Source organism: Schistocerca americana, chromosome 3 (genome assembly GCF_021461395.2).
Source record: "Schistocerca americana isolate TAMUIC-IGC-003095 chromosome 3, iqSchAmer2.1, whole genome shotgun sequence".
Classification (NCBI taxonomy): Eukaryota; Metazoa; Arthropoda; class Insecta; order Orthoptera; family Acrididae; genus Schistocerca; species Schistocerca americana.
The window spans coordinates 526,449,578-526,476,379 of NC_060121.1; the positions used below are offsets into that span (position 1 = coordinate 526,449,578).

The 26,802-nt window shown below is 45.1% G+C and overlaps 1 protein-coding gene across 1 annotated transcript in view; it reads right to left on the reverse strand.

The window, feature by feature from the left end:
- The window catches only part of LOC124606191 (synaptotagmin-5), a 241,677-nt gene that overhangs the window by 130,216 nt on the left and 84,659 nt on the right, over positions 1-26,802 (reverse strand). The window contains exon 4 of the mRNA XM_047138159.1: positions 18,974-19,198. Coding sequence (XP_046994115.1) covers positions 18,974-19,198 — 225 coding nt within the window. The remainder of the gene's footprint in view (positions 1-18,973; positions 19,199-26,802) is intronic.

Below are 26,802 nucleotides of genomic sequence, written 5' to 3' on the forward strand. Positions count from 1 at the left end.
CCCAGACTCTGATTTTGATGCATCTGCCACATCTTGTTGCCAAATCAATGCACAGGACTCTGAATTTATCTTTGAACTCTTCCATTTGTTCTGTGTTTGCATTAAAAAAAAAAACAATAATATGGGAGTTGTGAGTTTCCCTTGATGCCATAACATACAATAAATAAGATTTAAAGAACCCACTGATGATAGTGAGATTTGTCACCAAAACTAGTTTGGGGAATAAATAAGTAAACAAATAACAAAGTGTTTTGCATCAAGGTGCTCTCACAATTTCCATATTGTTGTTGGACTCTGAATTGCTGGAATCTCTTCCCTCACACTACAGAAAAATAACACAGGACCAGAAGCAGACCCAAATATCACGATTTTGTTGCATTACGTTCACAAGTCTTGGCCTCATCCATTGAACAATGTCCAGAACTGAGCTGTGCACTGATATTTTGCATGTCAGCATAACCATTTGATACAACAAGGTGTGATTCTAGTTCAAAATCACAGTGGACAATTGCATGTGCTTTTTCCCAAAGTGTTACAAAAGGATGTGTTGTGATTGCTCCACCAAGGACATTGGCGAATTCTTCACACTAAACAGCTAGCCTGATGGCACTGTACTTACTTGGCAGGGCATGGACACCCACACCGAACAGATGACGGCACAGTATTACGCATATGTGGAGAACCAATCCGCTCCCCCCACAAACATTCTCAACTTGGCACAAGATGCAATCGCCATGGCAACGAGTGCACATTGATATTGCATTTTGGACCTCTTGTTGGTTCATAGTGGTAGACTCTTTTAGCAAGTTTCCATTTGCAGTACCATTGAACTGAATATCATGTAGCACCATTCAAGTGTTGTCCCCCATATTTTGCATCGAACGTCTGCCAGAAGTACTTGTGTCAGACGATGGACCACAGTTCACTTCATGCGACTTTGAACAGCTTTGTGAACACAATGGCATTTGTCATCTAACAAGTGCTCCATTTCACCTGCAATCCAACGGAGAAGCAGATCACTCCATACTCACTATCAAACAACAGATGGCCAAGCTTCACACCACCCACACCCAGGAAAAGGCGCTGGAACTTTTTCTCACCTCTTATCACTCGCACCCACGAGACGGACCATCACTGGCAGAACTTCTGCATGGCCATCGTCATCGGATGCTGCTACACTTGTTACACCTGTCACAGTGTCCAGCGCTGCCAACGCTCTGCAAGTACCACTTTGCACCACAAGATCTTGTTCTTTTCAAGGTTAATGGCCACCATGGACGATGGAAAAGAGGCATGACCCAGGAATGCAATGGCTCTTTTATGTACTTAATTGCAGGTCTCAATGGTTTGCAGCACGGCCACCAGAGCCAAATTTGTGCATGTCATTTGCTTCATGATTCTACTGCTATTCTTCCCCCAGATTCACAGCCTCACAGGACCACGTGGCCTTCGCAGCTGCCCACTGGTGCCACCAGGGCACCCAACGAGTAGCGGATGGGTGATGTGCCCTCGCCCCCACTGTCCCCACTCACTGACCCAATGGACCTGGACCTGCCATGACCATTGCCTTAGCCATCATCACCCCAGGACATGCCCTCAGCCTGGACATGCCCTGGAGGCAGTTTTCTGGAGCATGTTCCTGTTGCCTCGCAAGTCAGATGGTGGGTTATGGTCAGGAGTACGCCGTCCTTCACAGTCATGGTTCCTGGCTCATCTCTACATCCGACATCCTGCCTCCCTCCTAGTTGTTGTTTGCAGCCTCCCTACATGACAATGGTGAGGCATTTGGAGGGGGGGGGGGTTGTGCTGGTGTAAGCTGTCACCAACACAGCGGTCGGCAAAGAGGTTTCAAGGAGATTAATAAAAGGTGCTGAATCAAGCACACCTATCAGGAGAGAGGCTAAAGACAGACTCGCAAGCAATGTGCTGCTAACGCCATCTTGACCGCCAGTGATTAGAAAGCTGCTGCAGACTAGAGGGCCCAGTCAGTCATAGTTACAGTCGCAGACACAGTCAGAGAGAGTCAGAGTCTCAGTCTCAGTAAATAGTGACTGGAATAGTGTTCATAGCGGGACTTGTGTTTCACCAACAGTGAGGCTAACATGGACTATTACAGAAGAGCTTGTACCACAATACATGGACTAGCTTACAGATAAGTACCTTTCTGTTCTGGCAAATAAAGAACTCTGTTAATATATGCGTGCAGTTGTGTTGTATAACGAGCATACCAGCACCAAACATCATCTCCCTTGCTTCCCCTGGTACAAGACTCTACAGTGACAACAATGAAACAAAAGTCGCCATAATTGTTCATTGGTGGTGAGGCATGTGACCTTGTTGTCATGATGTTATGATGCATAATTGGCTCTTTAAGTGTAGCTGGTTGGAAAGTGCTTCACTTTGTAGCTTCAGGTCAAATGGGGTGTCGAGAGGTGGCAGCATGACTGAAGGTGTTGTAGTGCCAGCAAGTAGTGCATCACTGACCGCACCATGGATCAATTACTGGCTGTCTCATCATAGTAGGAGGGAACTATTTAAATCTGACAATAGTTGGTAGTTCCTGAGGAAGTCAGCTCCCTGCACTGGTTCAGCTGTCTCTGCCATCGGTAATGTCCAAGGTATTTGCTTATCTGTGCCAAGATTGAGTGTGATGTGTGCAGTTCCAGAAACTGTGGTTACAGTGTCATTGGTTGCATGCCGTTGCAGTGGTGACAGAGACAGTGTAGCAGGCGTGAGAGTAGGTGATAGAGTGGTCACATTGGCCTCAGTATTGAGGAGGGAATATGTGTGCAGGCTTCTGTCATGGACAAATAGTCAGGAGCCACATGCCTGTTGAAAAAATGATTAGTGCTGTTTTGTTGTGGTGTGCAGAGGCATCTTGTTTATGGACAGTGGCCCAATGCACCTATGTCAGGTTGCTGTATTAGTTTGTGTCGGCACAGGGTTGCCTGTAGCTCTGTACATCCTGCCCAAATCTAGTATGAAATCAGCAGTAGTATTATTGTGTGTTGGGCATGGAAGCACTCGGTTGGCACGGCTTTTATTTATACACAAAGTCAGGTCAGTGGCCAGATGGGAGGGTGATAACCTCAGCTGTTGTGGTACATGACTTTTGTCTGCCGAGGCTGTGAAGGGCACTCAGGCTGGTAAAGGGGGAGAGGGGGGGGGACGTCCTGGTTTGGGTTGGTCTAGCTGTCATCCAGCAGTCAGCGGCAGCATGGAACGTTGGGGCAGCTCAGCTGGGGTTTTGCGAAATTGGTGTCAGTGAAGATGTACTGGGTGTCAACTGCAGCATAGTGCTGTTAGTTGTTGATTAGAATACAGTGTTGTGATAGTGCCTGCATTCTGTCAACAAGTGAAAGTTTAAACTCCAGCAGTGCCTCCTCATATGTTAGCTGTTTAAATGTTCTCTGGCAGATTTAGGAGCCAATCAATAGTGCACAACCAGGCAGAAACATTGGGTCAATTAGAATTCACTGGCAATGCCAGAGTGAAGACGGCATGTTATTGCTAAAAGTAGTCTCATTGATGACAAGTAGCAGTAGTGTCTTGGCAGTTTTGTATTTGTGATAAGCCAGAATGCCCAAAAGCAAGCCACTAATAAGGCCTGCACTGTCTCTAAGGTGATTAAGAAAAGTTGCAAACTTCTCATCGTCCCAAATTATGCCACCGACTTTCTTTGGGGTGGAGCAATTCTAATAGCTGGAAGGTCTATAAAAATCATTATTTACAATGAAAAAGTTGACATTCTCAGCTTACTTTCATACCATTATTCATTCATTCATGAATTTATTTCACCTGTCAAGACATTTTAGTGAGTTAACATTACACATTGCACATGAGCAGTACACACTTTAGAATAATAATAATAATCATGATGTTAAAATAATAATAATATAGTAATGCTAAGTCAGTCTCATTAACATTATGTTAAGTAATTTCCTCATTTTTTCATTTTCTTGTCAAATGTGCATAATGACATGTAACAAAAGGTATGGTATCAGTCTAGAAGGAATTAAAGGAAGACATTGAAGCAATTCAGATGCGAGCTGCTAGATTTGTTACCGATAAGTTTGTTCAATATTCGTGTATTATGGAGTTGCTTCATAAACTCAAGTGGGAATTTCTGGAAGAAACATAACATTCTTTCAATGGAACACTATTGAGATAATTTAAGTGACTGCCATTTGAAGCTGTCTGCAGAATGATTCTACTACTGGTAATGCACATTTGACATAAGAACCAAGAAGACAAGAGAAGAGAAACTAGGGCTCTTACAGAGGCTTACAGAAAGCCATTTTTCTCTTTCCTTATTTGTGAGTGGAACAGGAAATGAAATGAGTAGTTGTGGTACAAGGTACCCTCCTCCATGAATGATACAGTGGCTTGCACAGTGTGTATGTAGATACAGATGTGGAATCAGATCTGGAGAAGCAGTTGATTGGTCTAGAGAAAAGAGATAAATAATGGGGTAAACTTAGCAGGTGAAATGGAAGGAAGAAAACTCAAGTAAAAAGGACTGAGGAAAGCATGGACAGTGTTGACAAAGAGACCAAAATACTGATTTGTTGTTTGATAGAAAGGTGTACAGCTGGAATATGCTAAGAGGGAAGCTATGTCAATGGTAACAGGTAAAGTTTTACTCTCCTTTTGAATGCAAAATGGTTTTGGATGAGACATAGATTGCTGGATAGTGTCGCCTATAGCGCTATTTTCAGTGAATGTTCAGTGCTGAGCGTCCCCTGTCAGTGTTGCGAACAGCCACCATACTGTTGCTAGTTTTTTTTTTTATCTCGAGCGAACAGACAGCAGACTGTCGCCATGTCTTTTTAATTATGCCTGTCTACTTACTGTGTGACTTCATCCGCATCGTCGACGTCGTGTTTTTATCGCATTTTTTATACGTTGTTTGTTATCTTACCATTGTTAGTTTAACTCGTCTCTCGGCTGTAGAGCAGCGTATTAAACTGCTGTCAGCCCTTCCCACCCCCCCTCCCCGCCCCCGCCTGTGGGAGGGGAAATCGAAAATCAATAAAGGAAAAAAAAATATCTTGTGGTACTCCTGTAGAAAGTGGTAAATGAAATGAAGTGATCGTTTGGCATTGTTGGTCGGGATGTCCCATTCGAGTTCGGCCGCCAAGTGCAAGTCTTATTTCATTTGGCGCCACATTGGGCGACTTGCGGCCGATGAAGAGGATGAAATGATGATTATGACAACACCCAGTCCACGGGTGGAGAAAATCTCCGACCCGGCCGTGAATCGGACCCGGGCCCAATGCATGGGAGGTAAAAACGTTACCACCCAGCTAAGCAACGTTATTCGTCTATTACATTTGGATGTACCTATGAGGGCCCGTGCCCTGTGAAATTGTCCACAACAGCAGTGGTGGTAGAGTACATGTACGCAGCAGCCTTGCGGGTGGCACATCGCTGCTCACGCAGATATCTCGTTGCTCGCCGAAAATCTCTACTGGTCAGTTGTCCACATCGATATTCGAGTGGATTACTTGCGGTGGTGTAAAGTGAAAGCGATATTCTCTGAGTCGTCTGAGGACAGTAACAATGGTTCATTTGAGACAGAAATGTAGTTATTTACAGTTTATTTGAAATGTTATTGAAGCAGAAGTAGTTAAACCGAGGAAGATTTGGCTCAGCATTATTAACGCAATTTTTATGTAAGAGTGATTTGTAGCCTTACTCACTGTGAAGTAATATTTCGTCAGTTATTATTCACATCTACTTCTTGAAATACATCTACGAGTTCTTGATTTTCATCCTGCTATTTTATAGAATAAAAATTACAAGTTAGCTAAATCAGAGGAATTAATTTACAAAATTATTATACCAGCTCATTTGGTCTGCAACATCGCTCCGCGCACCGTTGCTCGCCTCCTCGCTGCTACAGTTCGCACCAAGCGAGGACATCAAGGTGAATTATAAACCTAGCGAACAGTTTCCCGTAACGAAACCATACGGGTGACTTACTTGCCACGTGAATGGTCCATTGTGCATCACATTTAGCTAACATTATCTTGTCTTGGAAAACTGACAGGGTTTCGGTGTGCGGTAGATGAAAATGTGACGTATTTTTAAGATGTTCACCTAACTTTTATAACAACAAATTCCCCGCATGTCGAAAATTCGGTTGACAGCCGCCAGCAAAAGAACTTTCGTAAACTGCCCGTAAATCGTCTTAATAATGTGTTGCAATAAATAATGTTAAAATGAAAATACAGTGCAGCTCTTCCAGAACACACTGCCCCCAGTTCCATATTCGTACACTGAATAGTCTGCCGGTTTGAATGATCTGTAAGATTACGTGTGTGTCCCGTGTGGGACGTGGCAACCCTCTTGCTCCACGCCTCCATGTGTTCCTGCCAAAGTGCCAATCCTAAAGTAATTCTGAACAGAGTATGGTTTGTGGCCACAGAGTGGTGTCGTGTGAAGGCTGTTTTTGGAAGCAATGTTCTGCTAGTGATGGCCCAGTGGCATTTAGACGCTGCCAGTGGCGGTAAGTCGTTAAGTTCATCACTGAGCGCCACAGAAGTGCCGTGACGCTGCGCGTCTGAAGGCGTTCGTTTAGACCACAGGTCCCCAGAGATAAAAAAAATGTTAAAATGTGTGTGAAATCTGGGACTTAACTGCTAAGGTCATCAGTCCCTAAGCTTACACACTACATAACCTAAATTATCCTAAGGACAAACACACATCCATGCCCGAGGGAGGACTCGAACCTCCGCCGGGACCAGCCGCAGAGTCCATGACTGCAGCGCCTACGACCGCTCGGCTAATCCCGCGCGGACCCCCAGCGATCCCTAGCTCTGAATCGTCAGAAGTAGATAGGATTCGGACGACTTAGTCCGCTTATAATTCGTCGTCTTCTGCTGCCAACCTCCGCGATGGGGTCGTTTCACACTTGTCTGGCTGCCGTGTAAACGACGTCGGTACACGGCTGTCAGGGGGTACATTGCACGAGACATTTCACACTTGCCCGACGCCTGATAAACGGCACGTGACTGCCTTGCTGCTGCTGTGTGAGACCGGCCACCCCCACTGCCACAACCGGCTGCCGGCGACGGCAAACTAAACTGTCAAATGGAGTACAGGCTATGTGGCCATTGTTAGCGGTCACATTTGGCGGTATCTGACGTTTGTTGATGTGGTCGCCAACGCTTTTATGTTCTCTCGCTTAAAATTATACTTGTTACTTGTTTTTATCACGGTAGACGTTGAAACATTTTAGAAATCAACACTGCTTAAAAGGAAAGCAAGCAAACCAGATCTAGTTCAATTTGAATTAATCGGTGCCTTGAAGCAAAAACCAGATATGCATACGTGGTTTTTCAGTGACATAATTCCGAACTTAAAACGGTTTCGACGACGATGAAGTAGTGAAATTTCAGCTGAGAGTGTTACGAATCGCTTCTGAAATAAAAGGCCAAACAAGGCCGTAAATGCAAGTGTGAATGATGTCCTACAATATCGTTACGAAGACTCCACATTTTGCGCATGTCCCACTATCTCAGACCACTCCGAAACCTCATCACTTAATTCATTCAATTTCTAAATTAAATGTTCAAATGTGTGTGAAATCTTATGGGACTTAACTGCTAAGGTCATCAGTCCCTAACCTTACACACTACTTAACCTAAATTATCCTAAGGACAAACACACACACACCCATGTCCGAGGGAGGACTCGAACCTCCGCTGGGACCAGCCGCACAGTCCATGACTGCAGCGCCTAAGACCGCTTTTTTAAATCTCTTTTTGTTCGTTTTCGTCCGCAGCTAGCCCTCTGACCGAACACGCTGAGCTACAGTACCGGCGCGACCGCTCGGCTAATCCCGCGCGGCTCTAAATTAAATACTTTACGTCTTAAACGTCACTTTGCATTTAAGATTTTTGTCCCTTACAATATTATATTTTAATACATATGTCTTTGCTTCTTGAATATTTTTTAAATACATTATATTAAAGTCCTTTGGAACAGGAACGGAAATTACAATAAAATTTAAAATTTTTCATTTTCCCTGATTGTGGCAGCCAACATACGTATAGGTTTCATACTTTCCCTGAAGGATGTGTTGCGGCGTGGATTGAATCCTTCGATCTTACAGGCAGACCGTTAACGGTTAGCATAATCGTCCTAAAATAGATGAGAAACTTATCAGCATCGTTTCTCAAGACCTCAAAACATACAATGAATGTTCCAGCATCGATCATCTCATCTTGATTGGATGAACCCATTGCACCCTATTTCTCCTTTTCTTTAGACGTCTACAAAAAACCACTAGAGGGATTTTTTTACTGCGATCAATTTCTTTATCCTGTGTCATACTTTAGGGACGCCTGACGTGCTGTTGTTGCGGCCTGTCGACACAGGCTACACCGCAGACTGCAGATGTCAGAAGTCCCTATCGGCATCCGTGCACCCGGCGCCGTGTTTTCGAAAGCCGGAAAAGTGTGAAACGATCTTAAAATACAGAGCCTTATATGTAGCCTTTGCGAAGTGGGGTTGTGCCGTGTTGTGTTATGTCACGAACTGATACACCTCTTGATGAGTGACGAAACGGTTTCTGGCCCGTCACGGGCAACGCCAGATACTCTTTCCATCCCTCTAAGAAGGACAAGAGGTAGTACGTTACAGAGCGGAGACAGAAAAATAATTAATAATGTCGTTGAATGTTGCGAGCGGAAGAGCGAAAGAAAGAGTTACTTTACCCTCTACCTCCACAAAAGGGACGAAGAGGAGTAAGCTTCAGCTCTATGAGAGGATTCTGAATTTTGGTTGCGACTTGCCTAAACAGGATTCACTTTCGTGGAACCCCATTTTCATCTGATGCAATCCCATTTTTTTTTCGCTCACATGGACCCCTTGCAGATTGGAGTAGACCCCCAGGTGCCTATACAGGATGTTAAGATAAAAGTAATTACAGACATTGGCTGCGAGTGGGCATTTGGTCGAAATTAATGAGGAAAGTTGCAAATCGGTATCGGACCGGGATTGGAACCCTGCTATCCTACTTACTAGGCAGATGGTCGGACCGGAACAGCCGCTTCTTAGCAAAATATGGGCTCCTTTGACATACGAAGGCATAGCATTCTCTGGAGTGTGTTTTGCGAATGTTGCTAACCGTGCGTTCCATGCTAAGCGGCATACAGAGGCATGCACTATTTACCCTTGGTGTTGTTGCTCTTCGTAACTTCATTGAGAAGTACAAGGCCTTCCCAACTCCAGAACGAAAGATATTGGCAGAGGTTTTCAACCTGTGGAAACCTCTTCGCTGATACTTTGTTCACATCAATGTGAAAAAAAATGGCTCTGAGCACTATGGGACTCAACTGCTGAGGTCATTAGTCCCCTAGAACTTAGAACTAGTTAAACCTAACTAACCTAAGGACATCACAAACATCCATGCCCGAGGCAGGATTCGAACCTGCGACCGTAGCGGTCCTGCGGTTCCAGACTGCAGCGCCTTTAACCGCACGGCCACTTCGGCCGGCATCAATGTGAATTTGAGTTACATTGTAAGAATAGTAGTATGTTGTGTAACATACAGATCTACAGTTAATGATCGAGAGATGTGGATATAAATAAAAATTTGTTATTCTTTAAAAAAAAAAAAAAAAGAAATTTCGCCATCTACTCTACCATTCCTCCCGTCTGATCCAGATTCTCAGCTTCTCCACACACTACGAATGTAGTGTCCCTTGCCCATTATGCTGATTAATCACGGCATTTCGCTGATGCCCATAAGAGTTCGACCCTTGTGTTTATCTGCACTGAAGACATCACTGATCGTCCTCACCCACTCGCAGCCAATGACTGTAACTTCTTTGTGTCTTAATTCTTAGTGGCTGCTGAATCAAAATAATCTGTGCTATCGGATGTATAATTAAGGTGAGGACGGTGAAGTGTCACGAGTAATGAGTGTAGTGGGCAAGGGGCATTACATTCGGAGTGCACAGATAAGTTGAGAATCTGTGTCTGACGGAAGGCGTGTTAGTATAGTCTGCGCAGTTGCGACAACCACTGTGTCCAGATGCTATCTGATAGTAAGCAGGAGACCCGGGTTCAAATCCCTATCAGACACAAATTTTCAACTTTCTCTATTGATTTAAATCAATACGTACTCGCAGCTAATGTCTGTAAGTCGTCTGTGTCGTAATTCATAGTGGTTGCTGGATGTACATCTACATCTACACAGATACTCTGCAAACCACTGTACGGTGCGTGGCGGAGGGTACCCTGTATCACTACTAGTCACTTTCTTTCCTGTGTCACTCGTCACTCGCAAATAGAGCGTGGGAAAAACGACTGTCTGTATGCCCTCTGGCGGGCGGGGAGGGGGGGGGGGGGGGTTGTCTACTCTAATCTGCAAGCGGTCCATGTGAGCGAAACAAAAGTTGGGATTGCATTAGATGAAAATGGGGGACCATGAGGGTGAATTCTGTTTAGGCAGGTCACAACCAAAATTGCAATTCATCTCATAGAGCTGTAGCTTACTCCTGGTACATCACTGTTGATTTCACTTGTGGAGGTGGAGGGTGAAGCAACTCTTTCTTTCGCTCTTCCGCTCCGTAATTTCTCGTATCTTATCTTTGTGCTCCGCACGCTCAATGTATGTTGGCGAAGGTAGAATCATTCGGCAATCAGCTTCAAATGGCGGTTCTCTAATTTTTCTCAATGGTGTCCGAAAGAACTAACAACATATTTATACATAGGATGTTCCGGAACTATTCCTAGAAATTAATACAGGAGGTAGAGAAAATCAAAACAAACATATTTAGTTATGGTACCCACAGTCCCTGACGACAATTTCTGACGCTGTGGGCAATTTACACAGAAGATAGTTTAGCATGCTAGTTACAACAGTGTCATTCACAGGACCTGCTCGAATGCGCTACCATTGGCCTGTATGCACGCAGTACATCGTCGGATCACCGACTTGGCGTCCGTTCGAAGATTCCTGGCATGACTGCAATTGTACCAGCAGCGACGGCAATTCTAGCGACAAAGACTTCTTCTGTTTCCACAATGGTTTCATAGACAAGCTTCTCCATATGTCCCCAGAGTAAGAAACCAAGACATATGAGGAAGGGTGACCTGAGTGGCTGTCCTTTGTCTAACAGTCAATGGCACATCCAACCAGTACAGTTAACCATCCATACACTGAGCAGCTTTGAATGTCAGTACACATTCCCACTCAGCGACACCGACACAAAAGCTTACGTCAGCACCACTAGCAAAATGTTCCTGACTTTACTAGTTGACTTCAGAGATTATACGTTCATTATCGAAAAATACTTGTTGTGATGTTCTCTATCACCCGCATTAATTTGAACGAATACTATGTGTTCCTTATCGAAATACAGGGTGTACATTAAGTCCGGGAACACTTTCAATTATTTATTGCACAAGAACCAAACATTGTACAGATATCATACATATGGCATTTTGAAGAGAAACCCTGAAAGTTTTTTTTCCATATATACCGCCACAGCGTAGTTTGATAATTTGCCGATAGTCAGAGCGAGTTCAGGTGCGGATCGAGCTTTCTGTGTGTTGGAGTTCGACAAAAACAAGTGTGCTACAGCTCTTCAGTGGATGTTTAGAAGCAAGTACGATAAGACGCCAACAACAAATTCGTTGCGACGGGTTGCTTGTGCCCGGCAAAGAGAGGCGGACATCCCAGTGTGAGTGAAGTGAATGTGGAGCGCGTACGAGAGACAGTCATAAGGAGTCCAAAGAAATCGGTTCGTCGTGCATCCCGTGAACTCGAAATGGCTCCAATGACAGTGTGGAAAGTCCTGCGACAGAAGCTGTCTGAAACCATTCAAATTGGAGCTAGTGCAGAAGCTCAATGACGACGACAAAGACAAGCGTTTTGAGCTTTGTTCGCAGTTGCAACAATTGAATGAGGATGGGAATGGCATTGTTGATCGCTTAATTTTTAGCGACGAAGCCACTTTTACACTAATGGGAAAGTGAACGGGCATAATTATCAAATCTGGGGTACAAAGCATCCACACGAATGTACTGAATCTGAGCATGATTCCTCAAAGGTAGATCTTTTTTGTGCCTTGTCACATCGAAAACTGTATGGGCCATTCTTCTTCGCCGAGAACACTATCGCTGGATATTCCTACTTGGACATCTTGCAGCAATGGCTGATGCCTCAAATGCAATCGAACTCTCTGTTCATCTTGTAGCAGGATGGGGCTCCACCCCATTTTCATCGTGAAGTTCATGGGTACCTGAACACGGAGCCGCCGCTTCGATGGATCGGCCGTGTTACAGAAGGGGACAGCTGTTTCATTAAATGGTCTCCCCAATCACCAGATCTCACTCCGTGTGACTTTTTTCTGTGGGGACCCATTAAAGATCTGGTTTATGTACCGCCTCTACCACGTGATGTAGCAGAGCTCCAGGAGAGAATACGGGAAGCGACTGCCACAGTCGACGATGCCATGCTGGCTCGGTTATGGCAAGAATTCGATTACCATATTGGCGTTTGGCAGGTCACTCATGCTTCGCATATCGAATGTTCGTAAAAAAACTTTCAGAGTTTCTCTTCAAACTGCAATATGTATGACATCTACATCTTCGTGATTACTCTGCTATTCACAATAAAATGAACCACCTTCAAGCTGTCTCTCTAACGTTCCAATACCGAACGGCACGAGCGAAAAACGAGCACTTAATTTTTTCTGTGCAAGCTCTGATTTCTCTTATTTTATCGTGATGATCGTTTCTCCCTATTTAGGTGGTGCCAACAGAATGTTTTCGCAATCGGAAGAGAAAACTGGTGATTGAAATTTCATGAGAAGATCCCGACGCAACGAAAAACGCCTTTGTTTTAATGATTGCCACTGCAATTCACGTATCATGTCTGTGACACTATCTCCCCTATTTCGCGATAATACAAACCGACCATCCGTCAGTCCCACCTGATGCTGATCCCACACCACACAGCAGTACTCCAGAGTAGGGCGGACAAGCGTGGTGTAAGCAGTCTATTCAGTAGACCCGTTGCACCTTCTAAGTGTTCTGTCAATGAATCGCAGTCTTTGGTTTGCACTACTCACAATATTGTCTTTGTGATCGTGCCAGTTTAGGCTATTTCTAATTGTAATCCCTAAATACGAGGGCATTTCGAAAAGTAGAGATACAATGGCTCGCAGTCCTTAAATAGAACATTTATTTAGAAAACGTAAGTTACATCTTATTAACTGGATTATTCGTTATTTCTCGACATAATCACCCCCGATGTCCAAACATTTGTTAAGTCGGTGTATCCCACAGTCATAGAAGGTTGCCGCCTGTTGTCAGAACCACATTTCAACTTCATCTTTGATCTCTTCATCGTCATGGAATGATTATCCACCAGGATGTGACTTCAGGTAACGGAAGACATGGAAGTCGGTGGGCGCAAGGTCCTGGCTGTATGGCGGATGGTCCAATACGTCCCATTTGAATTGTTTGAGTAGTGCTTTGGTTACGAGCGCTGTGTGAGGCTGAGTGTTGTCATGAAGCAAGCGGACTCCACAGAAATAATTGTCGTTCCAGGAGGCATAAATTTCAACAGAAGAATGCCTTGTCTGTCCCAAAAAACAGAAGCCATGATTTTCTTCGCTGAAATCGACGTTTTGCATTTCTTGGCTTTTGGCGAATTCAATAAACCCACGTCTCGTCACCTGTCACAATGTGATCAAGGAACTCATGACCTGCTTCAGAATAGTGTGTGAGGAAGTCGAGTTCAAAGCCCATCCTTATCTTTTTGTGTTCTTCCGTTAACAGTTTTGGAAACCCAGCGCGCACACAAATTCCTGTACCCTGACAGTCACTTCGTCATAAGGAGTTGTCATTAACATGTCCTGTATATGATGCAATTCTTTCAATGTGAGATGTCTATTTGCATGAATTGCTTCCTCCGTTCTCCAAACAAGGGCATCAAAGATCACAGATGGCCGACCTGTTCTTTGTCCGTCATGAATATCAGTCCTACCTTCAGAGAAATGACGACACCATTTCGTTACATTTTGTCGATTCATAATGTTCCCAAAAACAGAAATAATTTCTTTGTGAATATCCGCTGGTGGCTGACCTTTTGCATGAAGAAAACGTGTGACGGAGCGCACTTCGCATTTGGCGGGATTTTGAATCGGCGCAGCCATTTTAAACACGACCTTCTCCAACCAGAAGCAACGTTCAACTGCCGAACGACCGCGAGGAGAAAGCTAACGGTTCAAGGTTAACACCAGTGTTGCCAACTTCCTTGCCAAAACTCTTCTGTTCCTCTGGCGCACGGTGTATCTTTACTTTCCGAAATACTCTCGTATTTAGTTGAATTTACGGCCTTCAGACTTGTGTGACTTATCGCTTAATCGAAATTTAGCTGATTTCTTTTAGTACTCACGTGAGTAACTTCACACTTTTCCTTATTCAGGGTCAATTGCCACTTATTGCACCATACAGATATCTAAATCATTTTGCAAATCGTTTTGATTATCTGTTGACTTTACAAGACGGTAAATGACAGCATCACCTGCAATCAATCTAAGACGGCTACTCAGATTGTCTCCTATGCCGCTAATATAGATCAGGAGCAATAGAAAACCTATAACACTTCCTTGGGGAACGTCGGATATTACTTTTGTTTTACTTGATGACTTTCTGTCTATTACTACGAACTGTGACGTTTCTGACAGGCTGTGCTGCTGTTCCCGGCGGAGGTTCGTGTCCTCCCTCGGGTATGGGTGTGTGTTTGTCCTTTGGATAATTTAGGTTAAGTAGTGTGTAAGCTTTGGGACTGATGACCTTAGCATTCAAGTCCCAAAGATTTCACACACATTTGAACATTTTTTGATTTTTGTTTCTGACAGGAAATCACGAATCCAGTCGCACAACTGCGGCGTTACTCCGTAGGCACGCAGTTTGGTTAGAGGACGCTTGTGAGGAACGGTGTCGAAAACCTTCTGGAAATCTAAAAATAAGGAATCAAATTGAAATCCCTTGTCGATAGCTCTTATTACTTCATGAGTATAAAGAGCTAGTTGTGTTTCACATGAACGATATTTTCTGCAACCGTGCTGACTATGTGTGTTTTCTTCGAGGCACTTCATAATGTTCGAATACAGTATATGTTCCAAAACCCTACTGCAAAGCCGGCCGCGGTGGTCTAGCGGTTAAGGCGCTTAGTCCGGAACCGCGCGACTGCTACGGTCGCAGGTTCGAATCCTGCCTCGGGCATGGATGTGTGTGATGTCCTTAGGTTAGTTAGGTTTAAGTAGTTCTAAGTTCTAGGGGACTGATGACCACAGATGTTAAGTCCCATAGTGCTCAGAGCCTACTGCAAATCGACGTTAGGCCTGTAATCCAACGGATCTGTACAATGTTTAGTTCTTGTGCAATAAATAATTGAAAGTGTTAGCGGACTTTGTATATATTTGTTTTGATTTTCTCTAGCAGAAGTTAGAAAAAAATCTAGAAATTTGTGGTAAGTCCTATGGGACCAAACTGCTGAGGTCATCGGTCCCTAAGCTTACACACTACATAATCTAACTTCAACTAACTTACGCTAAAGACAACACACACATCCATGCCCGAAGGAGAACTCGAACCTCCGACGGGGCAGCCGCGCGAACCGTGACAGGGCGCCCAAGACCGCACGGCTACCCCGCGCGGCTGTTCTCTAGCGTCCGCATTAATTTGACCCTCTAACGGTAAGGTGAAATTTCCTGACATAAACGGTGAGGTGGGGTTGGATCAGACCCAACGCTCCAAATATCGATTTTTCGGGGTAAAATAAAAAATGAATAATGGGAAAAAGTTTTATTATCAATATTAAACACATAATATTTGTTATAACAACAAGTTTTTTATTTTTATAGTCAATAAGTAAGAATATCAAGTACTTTGTAAAAAATAGGAACTTGATTACAAAAAAATACCTTAATAGAAATATTCTCTATAAAATTATTGAAAACATAGTAAAAATCAATAGATTCAGTCATCAACCAGGAACTTGAGTGCTTTAGAAATTCTAAAGATAGGAACTAAATGAGAAACATCTCTTACTAATTGTAGAAAATAATTATAGTGTCAGCAGTTTCGAAATATAAAGTTCTCAATAATAAATGTCTTTGTACGCATAATGTAATAGGAACAAAAAATAAATGTATAATGTTATCCTGTAAACGATCACATACAGCCCTGAAAATACATATTTGGCACAATTTATCACATCTCAGTTTCTTTACAGCCAGAGCATATAATAACTTTATGCTCCCCACATATAGAATGATTACACTTGCTACAAAAAGCATTCCACGTCCTATATTTTGATCTGTCACAAAAATCATATCTTCTTTTCTTTAGTGGCTGTGCTTGGGTAGGCTTGTCTAGTTCGATTGGTTCTTTTTCTAAATGTTTTCCAATAGACGAACGGAGCTCACGGGGAAGATGTGTGTTATTCAACCTCTTTTCCAAAAGAGGTTTTGTCAAAGCGAGCGCAAGATTTTTGGGAAATGATATTCTCGCGCCATTTGAAAAGCTGTCCATTTTGCTATTGCTTTTGTAAATGATAAAACTATTTATGGCAGCGATGCCTAAAATAGCATAAAAGTACTGCATGGGCCATCTTCTCGATTTTCTTTTTGTGGTCCTGCTGGGGCAAAGCATATCTAATATATCGACCCCTCCTTTAGTTAGATTGTAGAACTCCACAATGTCAGGCTTATTTGATTTTTCATTTATCTCTCCAGAGAAGTGCATAGACGATATCAGTAAAACTTTTTAATTTTTCTTTGGGGTAAATGACACCAAAGTTTTGTCGTCCTGATACATAAATGTTGAAGAGCCAACTGGAGCGGAAAGCAGCATTGATGGTGGTATTTGGGGTTTGTTCCTCGTCAATGTACCTATAAATGTGAGTTTCTTTTGGAGGAGGGCGCCAGTCACCTCCAGTGAGGAGAACCGATTGTCCGCTGTAATGTTTCTATTAGAACCCCTGATAGATTCCGTCAGGCGCAAAACATACTGGGCAGGTAAAGGCAAATCTCCAGGTCTCCTATTTATTCTGTTGTCCTTGCCAGTGTATGGAATGCCACGCAAAAAATAGAATGTCCTTGCGTCGCATAGTGACATTATTTTCAACCCATATTTGTCGGGTTTCGATGGGATATACGTTTTGAACGGACAAGCACCCCGAAAACTCAGTAGAGTCTCATCTACTGTGACATATTCAGGGACCATAATTTTTTTCACTGTTAGATTCAAACATGTCCCACACTTCTCTGGAAGCCGCAAATTTGTCATTGATTTTTCTGGCCTCTCTGGTGGCTTTATCATCAAAACAGAGGTTTTCTAGAAGAAATGCAAACCTTTTCTTGCACATAGTGCAACGGAATACCGGAGGTCCATAGGTTGCTGAGAACATCTCATCTACACTGAGCATAGAATTTTTTAGGACACCACTCATGAAGAGAAGGTCCATCAACCCTTTTATTTCAATGCTCTCTGTTGGTGAATGAAACCACTGCACCGTAATGTACTGTTGCCTAGATTTCTCTATTCCAAGATTTGTGTACAAAACAATTTTTTCTATAATTTTCGAATATATAAATAATAAAAATATTTCCAATTCACTAGTGACCCTCCTTGCTTTCCCACGTGGACCAGGGAGATGAGTAATATAATTTTACGCTGGTGTCCTAGAAAATTTTGAATGGATGGGTTTGTTGGTCCATATTGTCTCTAAGTCTTCACCTAGCTCAAAATTTCTCTCATTATCTACATCTGACTGAGAATTAAACTCGACTGCTCCTGCCGCACAATGACATACATCATCCTCAAAAATGGTTCAAATGGCTCTGAGCACTATGGGACTCAACTGCTGTGGTCATAAGTCCCCTAGAACTTAGAACTAGTTAAACCTAACTAACCTAAGGACATCACACACATCCATGCCCGAGGCAGGATTCGAACCTGCGACCGTAGCGGTCGTGCGGTTCCAGACTGTAGCGCCTTTAACCGCTCGGCCACTCCGGCCGGCTCATCATCCTCGTCATCAGTATTAGATAATACATCATCCTCAGTTTCTGAACAGTTTTCTGCATCGATATTGTCGCCATCCTCTGACTCAGCCTCCTGTCGGAGAAACTCGTTGTATATCTCCTCAGGAGTTCTAAGGAGTTGATGCGCCATTTTAGTAAGATACTAGAAGAGAAAACAAAACTTAGATGTAATATAAACGTCCGCAGTTCGTGGTCGTGCGGTAGCGTTCGCACTTCCCACGCCCGGGTTCCCGGGTTCGATTCCCGGCGGGGTCAGGGAGTTTCTCTGCCTCGTGATGACTGGGTGTTGTGTGATGTCCTTAGGTTAGTTAGGTTTAAGTAGTTCTAAGTTCTAGGGGACTGATGACCATAGCTGTTAAGTCCCATAGTGCTCAGAGCCATTTGAACCATTTGTAATATAAACATCAATCTGGGGTTGAATCCTCCCCCAAAAGAAAGTAATAAGTGTGACGTAAACAGTAAGGTGGGGTTGGATCCAACCTGGGCACGGGTAATGTAGGTTTCGGACAGAGAGGGTAGCTGCAGGTCACTCACCAGACTGACGTGGCCTCCTCGGCGTTCTCGTAACGACTGGCTGGTAGTGTAGCTGGAACCACAGCGCTCTCAGAAAAGGGAGTGGGGAGTTATAAACAAAGCAGACTCGCTGGGGTCGGATCCAACCCCAACCTCGCCGTTAGAGGGTTAAACGAACAGTTTCGGAACATCCTGTATAGACCACTTTGGAGATCACTGATATGTAATCCTTCGCCAGAGGAAACGCCACCGAGAAGCGATTCTCGGTAGCTGCGTGTCAAGAGGCTATAGGAAGTGAGGGGGCTTGCCGGCGATGTGCGAGCAGCGAGGCTGTAGCATAAAAGTACAGCGAACCACTGGGGGTGCAGTCGAATACTCACCTTCGATGAGGTGTATGTGCAGGTCGGACTTGTCGAAGTCGTAGTGCAGGCGCAGGTGGAGGCGGCCGAGGCTGCGGCCGCGGGTGCGCGCGTCCAGGAAGAGCGGGCCGTCGCGGCGCGCGTACAGGTCGGGCTGCAGCGCGCCCAGCGGCGAGGCGGGCGGCTCGCGCGACGGCGGCGGCGTGCCGGGCCCCGCCGACAGCAGCAGCGGCGACAGGCAGCGGCCGGCGCGCGGCTGCGGCTGCACCTGCTGCAGCGACGGAGACGGCGACGGCGACGGCGAGGGCGACGGCCCGGGCCCGGGGCCGGGGCACGAGGGGCACGGCGAGGCGGCGCGCGCGCCCACCGGCGACGGCGACCGGTCCGGCCCGCCCAGCGGCGTGCGGATCACGGGGCTCGAGCCGCGCTGCGACCCCTGGCTCTGCCACACACGCAAAGCGCACACGCTCAAGCCCGAGGACTGGTCAAAGCCTGATCGACACGGTGCGAGGCAAGCCGTGGCATCGGAAACTGGCGACCCTGCTGTAGTACGACGCTTATACGAGGATAATCCAGGAGGGGAACGACTCTTTTGCTTTAATACGAAGGACATGCGTGAAGTTTTAATCGTCACCTCGAAAAACATAACGTTATATCTTATACACAAGGGGCAGTCAGATGAAAACTGAATAGCTGTCACAACGGGACCATGGAATATTAATCTCATCTGGAGACGAGACCATCAGTGTTTGTTTGGCAGAAAGTGGTCGGCCACTGGCGGATCCACAATCGCACCGGCTCTTCCACTTCCGCGTCCGACTGAAACTGACGTCCATGCATGTCTTTACCAAAGTCGCCAAAGATATGAAAGGCGAAAGATCCAAGCCATGAGGAGGATTTTGCAGCGTTTCCCAACCGTATCACCGAAGTGTAGCATTTCTCCGATTGGCAGCGTGGAGGCGGGCGTTATCATGCTACATGATGACTCCATCCGACACATCCCTCGGCATTTTCAGCCTATGGCGCATCGCATTTTCTGTCCAAAGTGTTCTCAAAGAGCAGCGGATTGATTGTGGTTGCACGCTGGAGGAACTTCAAGAGCAGAGGGGACCCTGCAGTCGAATAAGAGGGTCATCATAACCTTACTGGAACTTGTGTGAACAACATTGGATTTCTTTGGCGGGAAAGATGTGGGATGTTTCCATTGTTAGCTTTGCTGTTTGCCCTGGAGCTCTCAGAATGCTATTGAAAAGAATCATTCTGTTTCACGATAACATTCGCTCCCACACTGCTAATCCGACGAAGGATACGCTTCAGTGATTTGGTTGGGAAACACTGCAACATCATCTATACAGTCGGATCTTTCGACATGTCATTTTCACATCCTTGACGATGTGATGAAAGACATGCTTTGGCGCCTGTTTCACTCGGACGAGGAAGTGCAACATTGCGTGTGGTTGTGCGTACATCAGCTACTGACCGCGTTCTACGACCAGAAACTGAGCAGTTCATCTCCCAGTGCGATAAATGTCTTAACACGTATAGTGACTGGTTTGAATGCAACCATTCCATGATCCTGTTGCGGCGGGTATTCGGCTTTCTTTTGGCTGCCCCTCATATACACTACTGGCCGTTAAAATTGCTACACCAAGAAGAAATGCAGATGATAAACGGGTATTCATTGGACAGATATATTATTCTAGAACTGACATGTGATTACATTTTCACGTAATTTGGGTACATAGATCCTGAGAAATCAGTATCCAGAATTATCACCTCTGGCCGTAATAACGACCTTGATAGCCTGGGCATTGAGTCGAACAGAGCTTGGATGGCGTGTACAGGTTCAGCTGCCCATGGAGCTTCAACACGATACCACAGATCATCAAGAGTAGTGACTGGCGTATTGTGACGAGGCAGTTGCTCGGCCACCATTGACCAGACGTTTTCAGTTGGTGAGAGATCTGGAGAATGTGCTGGACAGGGCAGCAGTCGAACATTTTCTATATCCAGAAAGGCCCATACAGGACCTCCAACATGCGGTCGTGCATTATCCTGTTGAAATGTAGGGTTTCGCAGGGATCCAATGAAGGGTAGAGCCTCGGGTCGTAATACACCTGAAATGTAACGTACACTGTTCAAAGTGCCGTCAATGTGAACAAGAGGTGACCGAGACGTGTAAACAATGACACCCCATACCTTCACGCCGGGTGATACGCCAGTATGGCGATGACGAATACACTCTTCCAATGTGCGTTCACCGCGATGTCGCCAAACACGGATGCGACCATCATGATGCTGTAAACAGAACCTGGATTCATCCGAAAAAATGACGTTTTGCCATTCGTGCACCCGGGTTCGTCGTGGGGTACACCATCGCAGGCGCTCCTGTCTGTGATGAAGCGTCGAGGGTAACCGCAGCCACGGTCTCCGAGCTGATAGTCCATGCTGCTGCAAACGTCGTCGAACTGTTCGTGCAGATGGTTGTTGTCTTGCAAACGTCCCCATCTGTTGACTCAGGGATCGAGACGTGGCTGCACGATCCGTTACAGCCATGCGGATAAGATGCCTGTCATCTCGACTGCTAGTGATAGGAGGCCGTTGGGATCCAGCACGGCGTTCCGTATTACCCTCCTGAATCCACCGATTCCATATTCTGCTAACAGTCATAGGATCTCGACCAATGCGAGCAGCAATGTCGCGATACGATAAACCGCAATCGCGATAGGCTACAATGCGACCTTTATCGAAGTCGGAAACGTGATTGTACGCATTTCCCCTCCTTACACGAGGCATCACAACAACGTTTCACCAGGCAACGCCGGTCAACTGCTGTTTGTGTATGAGAAATCGGTCGGAAACTTTCCTCATGTCAACACGTTGTAGGTGTCGCCACCGGCGCCAACCTTGTGTGCATGCTCTGAAAAGCTAATCATTTGCATATCACAGCATCTTCTTCCTGTCGCTTAAATTTCGCGTCTGTTGCACGTCATCGTCGTGGTGTAGTAATTTGAATGACCAGTAGTGTATTATAAATGCAAAAGTGTGTTTATGATGAGTGTTTGTCTGTGTGAGTTAGTATATTTGTTACTCCTTGATGCTGAAAGGGCTACACATATCTGGATAAAATTTGCAATGGAGGTAGCTTGTACCTTGAATTATATTTACCTACCTATCAAAGGGGACAGTGTGAAGTGGGAAAGAAGAGGAGCCCACGACGCGAATACCTATGCTTTATTCAACCAGTATTTGAGAATGAGAGCACTTAGTGACTTGCAACAAACTTTACACACAAACATCATACCATTAAGGAACATTTCTTCTCTGGAAATTCTCACAAAATCAGGAAAGAAAAAATTTTATCGCTTATTATGTTTTCGCTGTTCATCAGTAAAACTGACGCGTATGAAGAATGATGTTTTAATTTATTACTAACTGTACTAGCCACAGATTTTGCAGGCAGAGTTCACAAAAACCAGTGAGTGTACCACCAAAGCTGTATAATTGTACGACACGTAGTTCAGCAGATATGACGCCATTAACATTGAGATCTGTGAAAACTTCCGCAGAATGTATTCAGGGTTTCCACATATATCGCTGAATGTCCCGTCAAAATTATATCATTGTGCGACAAGAAGTTCAGGAGATACAATGTCACAAACGTTGAACTGTGTGAAAATGAAACTGCAGGGTGATCGGTAGAGATACAGATAAGGTTTATACAAATACGTATGAAATATGTTTGACACGAGACACGGATAAAAAGCTCATCCTAAGCTCCCGGAACGATTTTAACCAAATTTGGTAAACGTATTAGTTACGATTTGGGAAGAGATACTGGAGCGGGAGGGGCGGTAAGAACCACTATACTCCAATTGGGATTAGGTTGATAACTTGGAGAGAGAAGGGAGAGGAGGAGTTGAGTAGTCGGAGAGGGAGAATGAGGAGATGGATACAGGTAGGGGGGAGGAGCAGGTGTACAGATACACTATGTGATCAAAATCATACGTTTTTCGTATTAGGTGCATTGTGCTGCCACCTACTGCCAGGTACTCCGTATCAGCGACGTCAGTAGTCATTAGACATCGTGAGAGAGCACAATGGGGCGCTCTGCAGAACTGACGGACTTCGAATGTGGTCAGGTGATTGGGTGTCACTTGTGTCATAGGTCTGTACGCCATATTTCCACGCTACTTAACATCCTAGGTCCACTGTTTCCTATGTGATAGTGAAGTGGAAGCGTTAAGAGACACGTACAGGCCGACCTCGTCTGTTGACTGACAGAGACCGCCGACGATTGAAGATGGTCGTAATGTGTAATATCTAGACCATCACACAGAAATTCCAAACTGCATCAGGATCCACTGCAAGTACTATGACAGTTAGGGGGGAGGTGAGAAAACTTGGATTTCATGGTTTAGCGACTGCTCACAAGCCACACATCACGCCGGTAAATGCCAACAACGCCTCGCTTGGTGTAAGGAGCGTAAACATTGGATTGAACAGTGGAAAAACGTTTTGTGGAATAACGAATCACGGTACACAGTGTGGCGATCCGATGGCAGGATGTGGGTATGGCGAATGCCGGGTGAACGTCATCTGCCAGCTTGTGTAGGGCCAACAGTAAAATTCGGAGGCGGTGGTGTTATAGTGTGGGCGTGTTTTTCATGGAGGAGTCTTGCACCCCTTGTTGTTTTGCGAGGCACTATCACAGCACAGGCCTACACTGATATTTTAAGCACCTTCTTGCTTTCCACTGTTGAAGAGCAACTCGGGGATGGAGATTGCATCTTTCAACACGATCGAGCACCTGTTCATAATGCACGGCCTGCGGTGGAGTGGTTGCACGATAATAACATCCCTGTTATGGACTGGCCTGTACAGAGACCTGACGTTAATCCTATAGATCACCTTTGGGATGTTTGAGGATGCCGAATTCGTGCCACGCCTCACCAATCGACATCGATACCTCTCCTCAGTGCAGCACTCCGTGATGAATGGGCTGCCATTCCCCAAGAAACCTTTCACCGCCTGACTGAACGTATGTCTGCGAGATTGGAAGCTGTCATTTAGGCTAAGGGTGGGCCAACACCATATTGAATTCGGGTATTACCGATGGAGGGCGCCATTAACTTGTAAGACATTTTCAGCCAGGTGTCCGGATACCTTCGATTACATAGTCTAGAGGGGGAGGACGAGATGGACGGAGAGAAGGGGGAACTGGACAGAGAAAGGGAAGAGTTGGAAGTGGACAGGGAGAGGGAAGAGGAGGAGATGGAAAGAGAAAGGAATAAGTGAATGAGAATGTGGGGGAGATAAACAACGGGAGGGAGGAAGAGGAGATTGGCAGAGAGAGGGGGAGCAAGAGTTGGACAGAGAGAGGGAGAGGAGTAGATCGACAGAGGGTGGGGGATGGAGGAGGTGGACAGAGAGAGGGAGAGGAGAAGATGGACTAATAGAAGATTGGAATAAATACTTACCTTTTTTTAAAAAAAAAAATAACCATTCAACCGCGGGTAACACCGAGGGGCGCAGCAAATAAACTATATTTTGTTTGTTTGTCTCCATTCCTGGTAAACGTAATGACTCCCGAGTCACAGTACCGTAGCAAGCCGGTAACGATCCGAAACAAAATGGCGCATACTTTTCATGAAATAGAGTTTTCTTCTCTTTCCTGACCTTATCCCGTATCTTCATGGGTTCGGCATGTTAATCTGGATTTGGTAGTGTTTGCTGTATTCCGCCCCCTCCCCTGGGACGGAATTTGTGTACCCACCCACCTGCGTCTAGCGTTATTCCATGTGAAAGTGTGAGAACGTTTCCGAAATGTTTGCTAATCTTGCAACAGAGGCAGGACGTTGGTAACAGCCCGATATTCACTGAGTCGGATGTGTGAAACCGCCTAAAATTGCACACCCAGGCTGGTCGGCACACAGGCCCTAATTTCGGAACCGGCGTGGTAAAGGGCGCATCTATCCGGGTGGGTCCACTGATGGAGTATCGTGCGCTAATTCGTTTTTGGCTGCAGCAAAAATATTACAGCTCTGTCACGTCAATCCAGATGGCTAAAGAAGTCATTTTGCCTTATTTGACACAGCTGCACCATTCCCACTGTTGTCGAAAACGAATTAGCGCACGATACTGCACCTTATCGATGGGCTGTGCCGTTTTATTTTTGCTGCTCTTGCCGGCCGGAGTGGCCGTGCGGTTCGAGGCGCTACAGTCTGGAGCCGAGCGACCGCTACGATCGCAGGTTCGAATCCTGCCTCGGGCATGGATGTGTGTGATGTCTTTAGGTTAGTTAGGTTTAATTAGTTCTAAGTTCTAGGCGACTGACGACCTCAGAAGTTAAGTCGCATAGTGCCCAGAGCCATTTGAACAATTTTTTGTTTTTGCTGCTCTTGCGGCGTGTTACGGTACTGTGGAATGGCGATTTCTACGTTTTCCATGGCTGCAGTCGTATACCTACGAACAAATAAAGAGTTAATTACACGACGTTATTTTTTCGAGGCGAATCACAACTTTGTGACTATTCCCCATTAATTCGAGAAGTATCGAAACACATGTCACATAGAAAATCGGAACTCACTTTTTTCTCTACGCGGTCACCTTCGTTATTAAAACACGTATGACATCTATCCATAAGTTTTAGAATTCCCATGTCATAGTCGGTGGCCACCTCTAAAAATGGCACATTTTGTCGGGTGTGATATCCAGTATGGCATGTCGAGTCCCTACATGATGCCGTATGTAAGCTAGTCGGCCTTCAGAATAATTATGGGCCTGGTATAGCCTGTTGGAAACGGCCAGATCTTTCGACTAAGCCGATTGGCCCTACTTTCCTGTGTTGGACGGGGCATGTATAGTGATGACAGCTCAAAAGAATGCCAGCGAGTGATGGGAGAGAACACGGAAAACGTCACGACAGCCGCACCTCTCGCTTCTTCCTACCCGCGGCAGCCTACGTTTGTCGCACTCGGTGCCACATTCCTGTCGGCATTCCTACGGTCCGATAAATCGCTGTGTGTGAACACAGCCCACTGTCAGCCCTCCCTCCCCTGCCCCCACATCAGGGCCTTAAACCTGCCTCCCCCCTCCCCCTCTCCGCCTGGGTCTCAACCCTTTCCAACTCGAATTTTTATTCTTTGACTTTGACACTTCACAATTTTGTTATATCGTCATGATCAACTGGAAATTGTTTTACTACAAAGAAAATGTGGAAAAACATATTTTGATCTTTATTTCATTTTCTTTTCGAAAGGGACTTGAGAGTGCCGTCGGGTCACAATGGTACTGTCATCGAAAAACATTACTTCTTGTGAAATGCTGATGATAAAAACAGTTCTTTCTCTCGTTGCCACAAACACCTTACATTGGGAACACTTTGAATGAGGTGTTGATTCTGTATTATAAATAGCACAGTTTTCACATCTCTTACGATTAGCAATAAAACCTAGCTATGAGCTCCAAGATTTTGGGTTCAGTATCAACTGAGAGTGAAAATTCCTTCTTCATTCTTTTGTCCTAAAAAGAGTAAGATGTTTCTTGCTATCACTGCTCTCTTCAAATTGAATTCTTTCCGCTTCTACAGAATAAGTGGATGGCATGGTGTGATTTCCCGTTTGTTTGGTCTCTGGATTGTTGAGTTTGAATTCTTCAAGAACTTGATACATGTCAGAATAACTACTTTCCTCAGTTGGTGAATCAATATCAGATGGAGCCCCTCCAATGTCTCCTTACGTTTCAACTTTCTTGCCATTTCAAACAGTCCTTAACATTTTTCTGCTTATAAACAATTATTATCATAAACAGAATTAGCACAAAATGGAGAAAAAGTATGAAGACTAGTT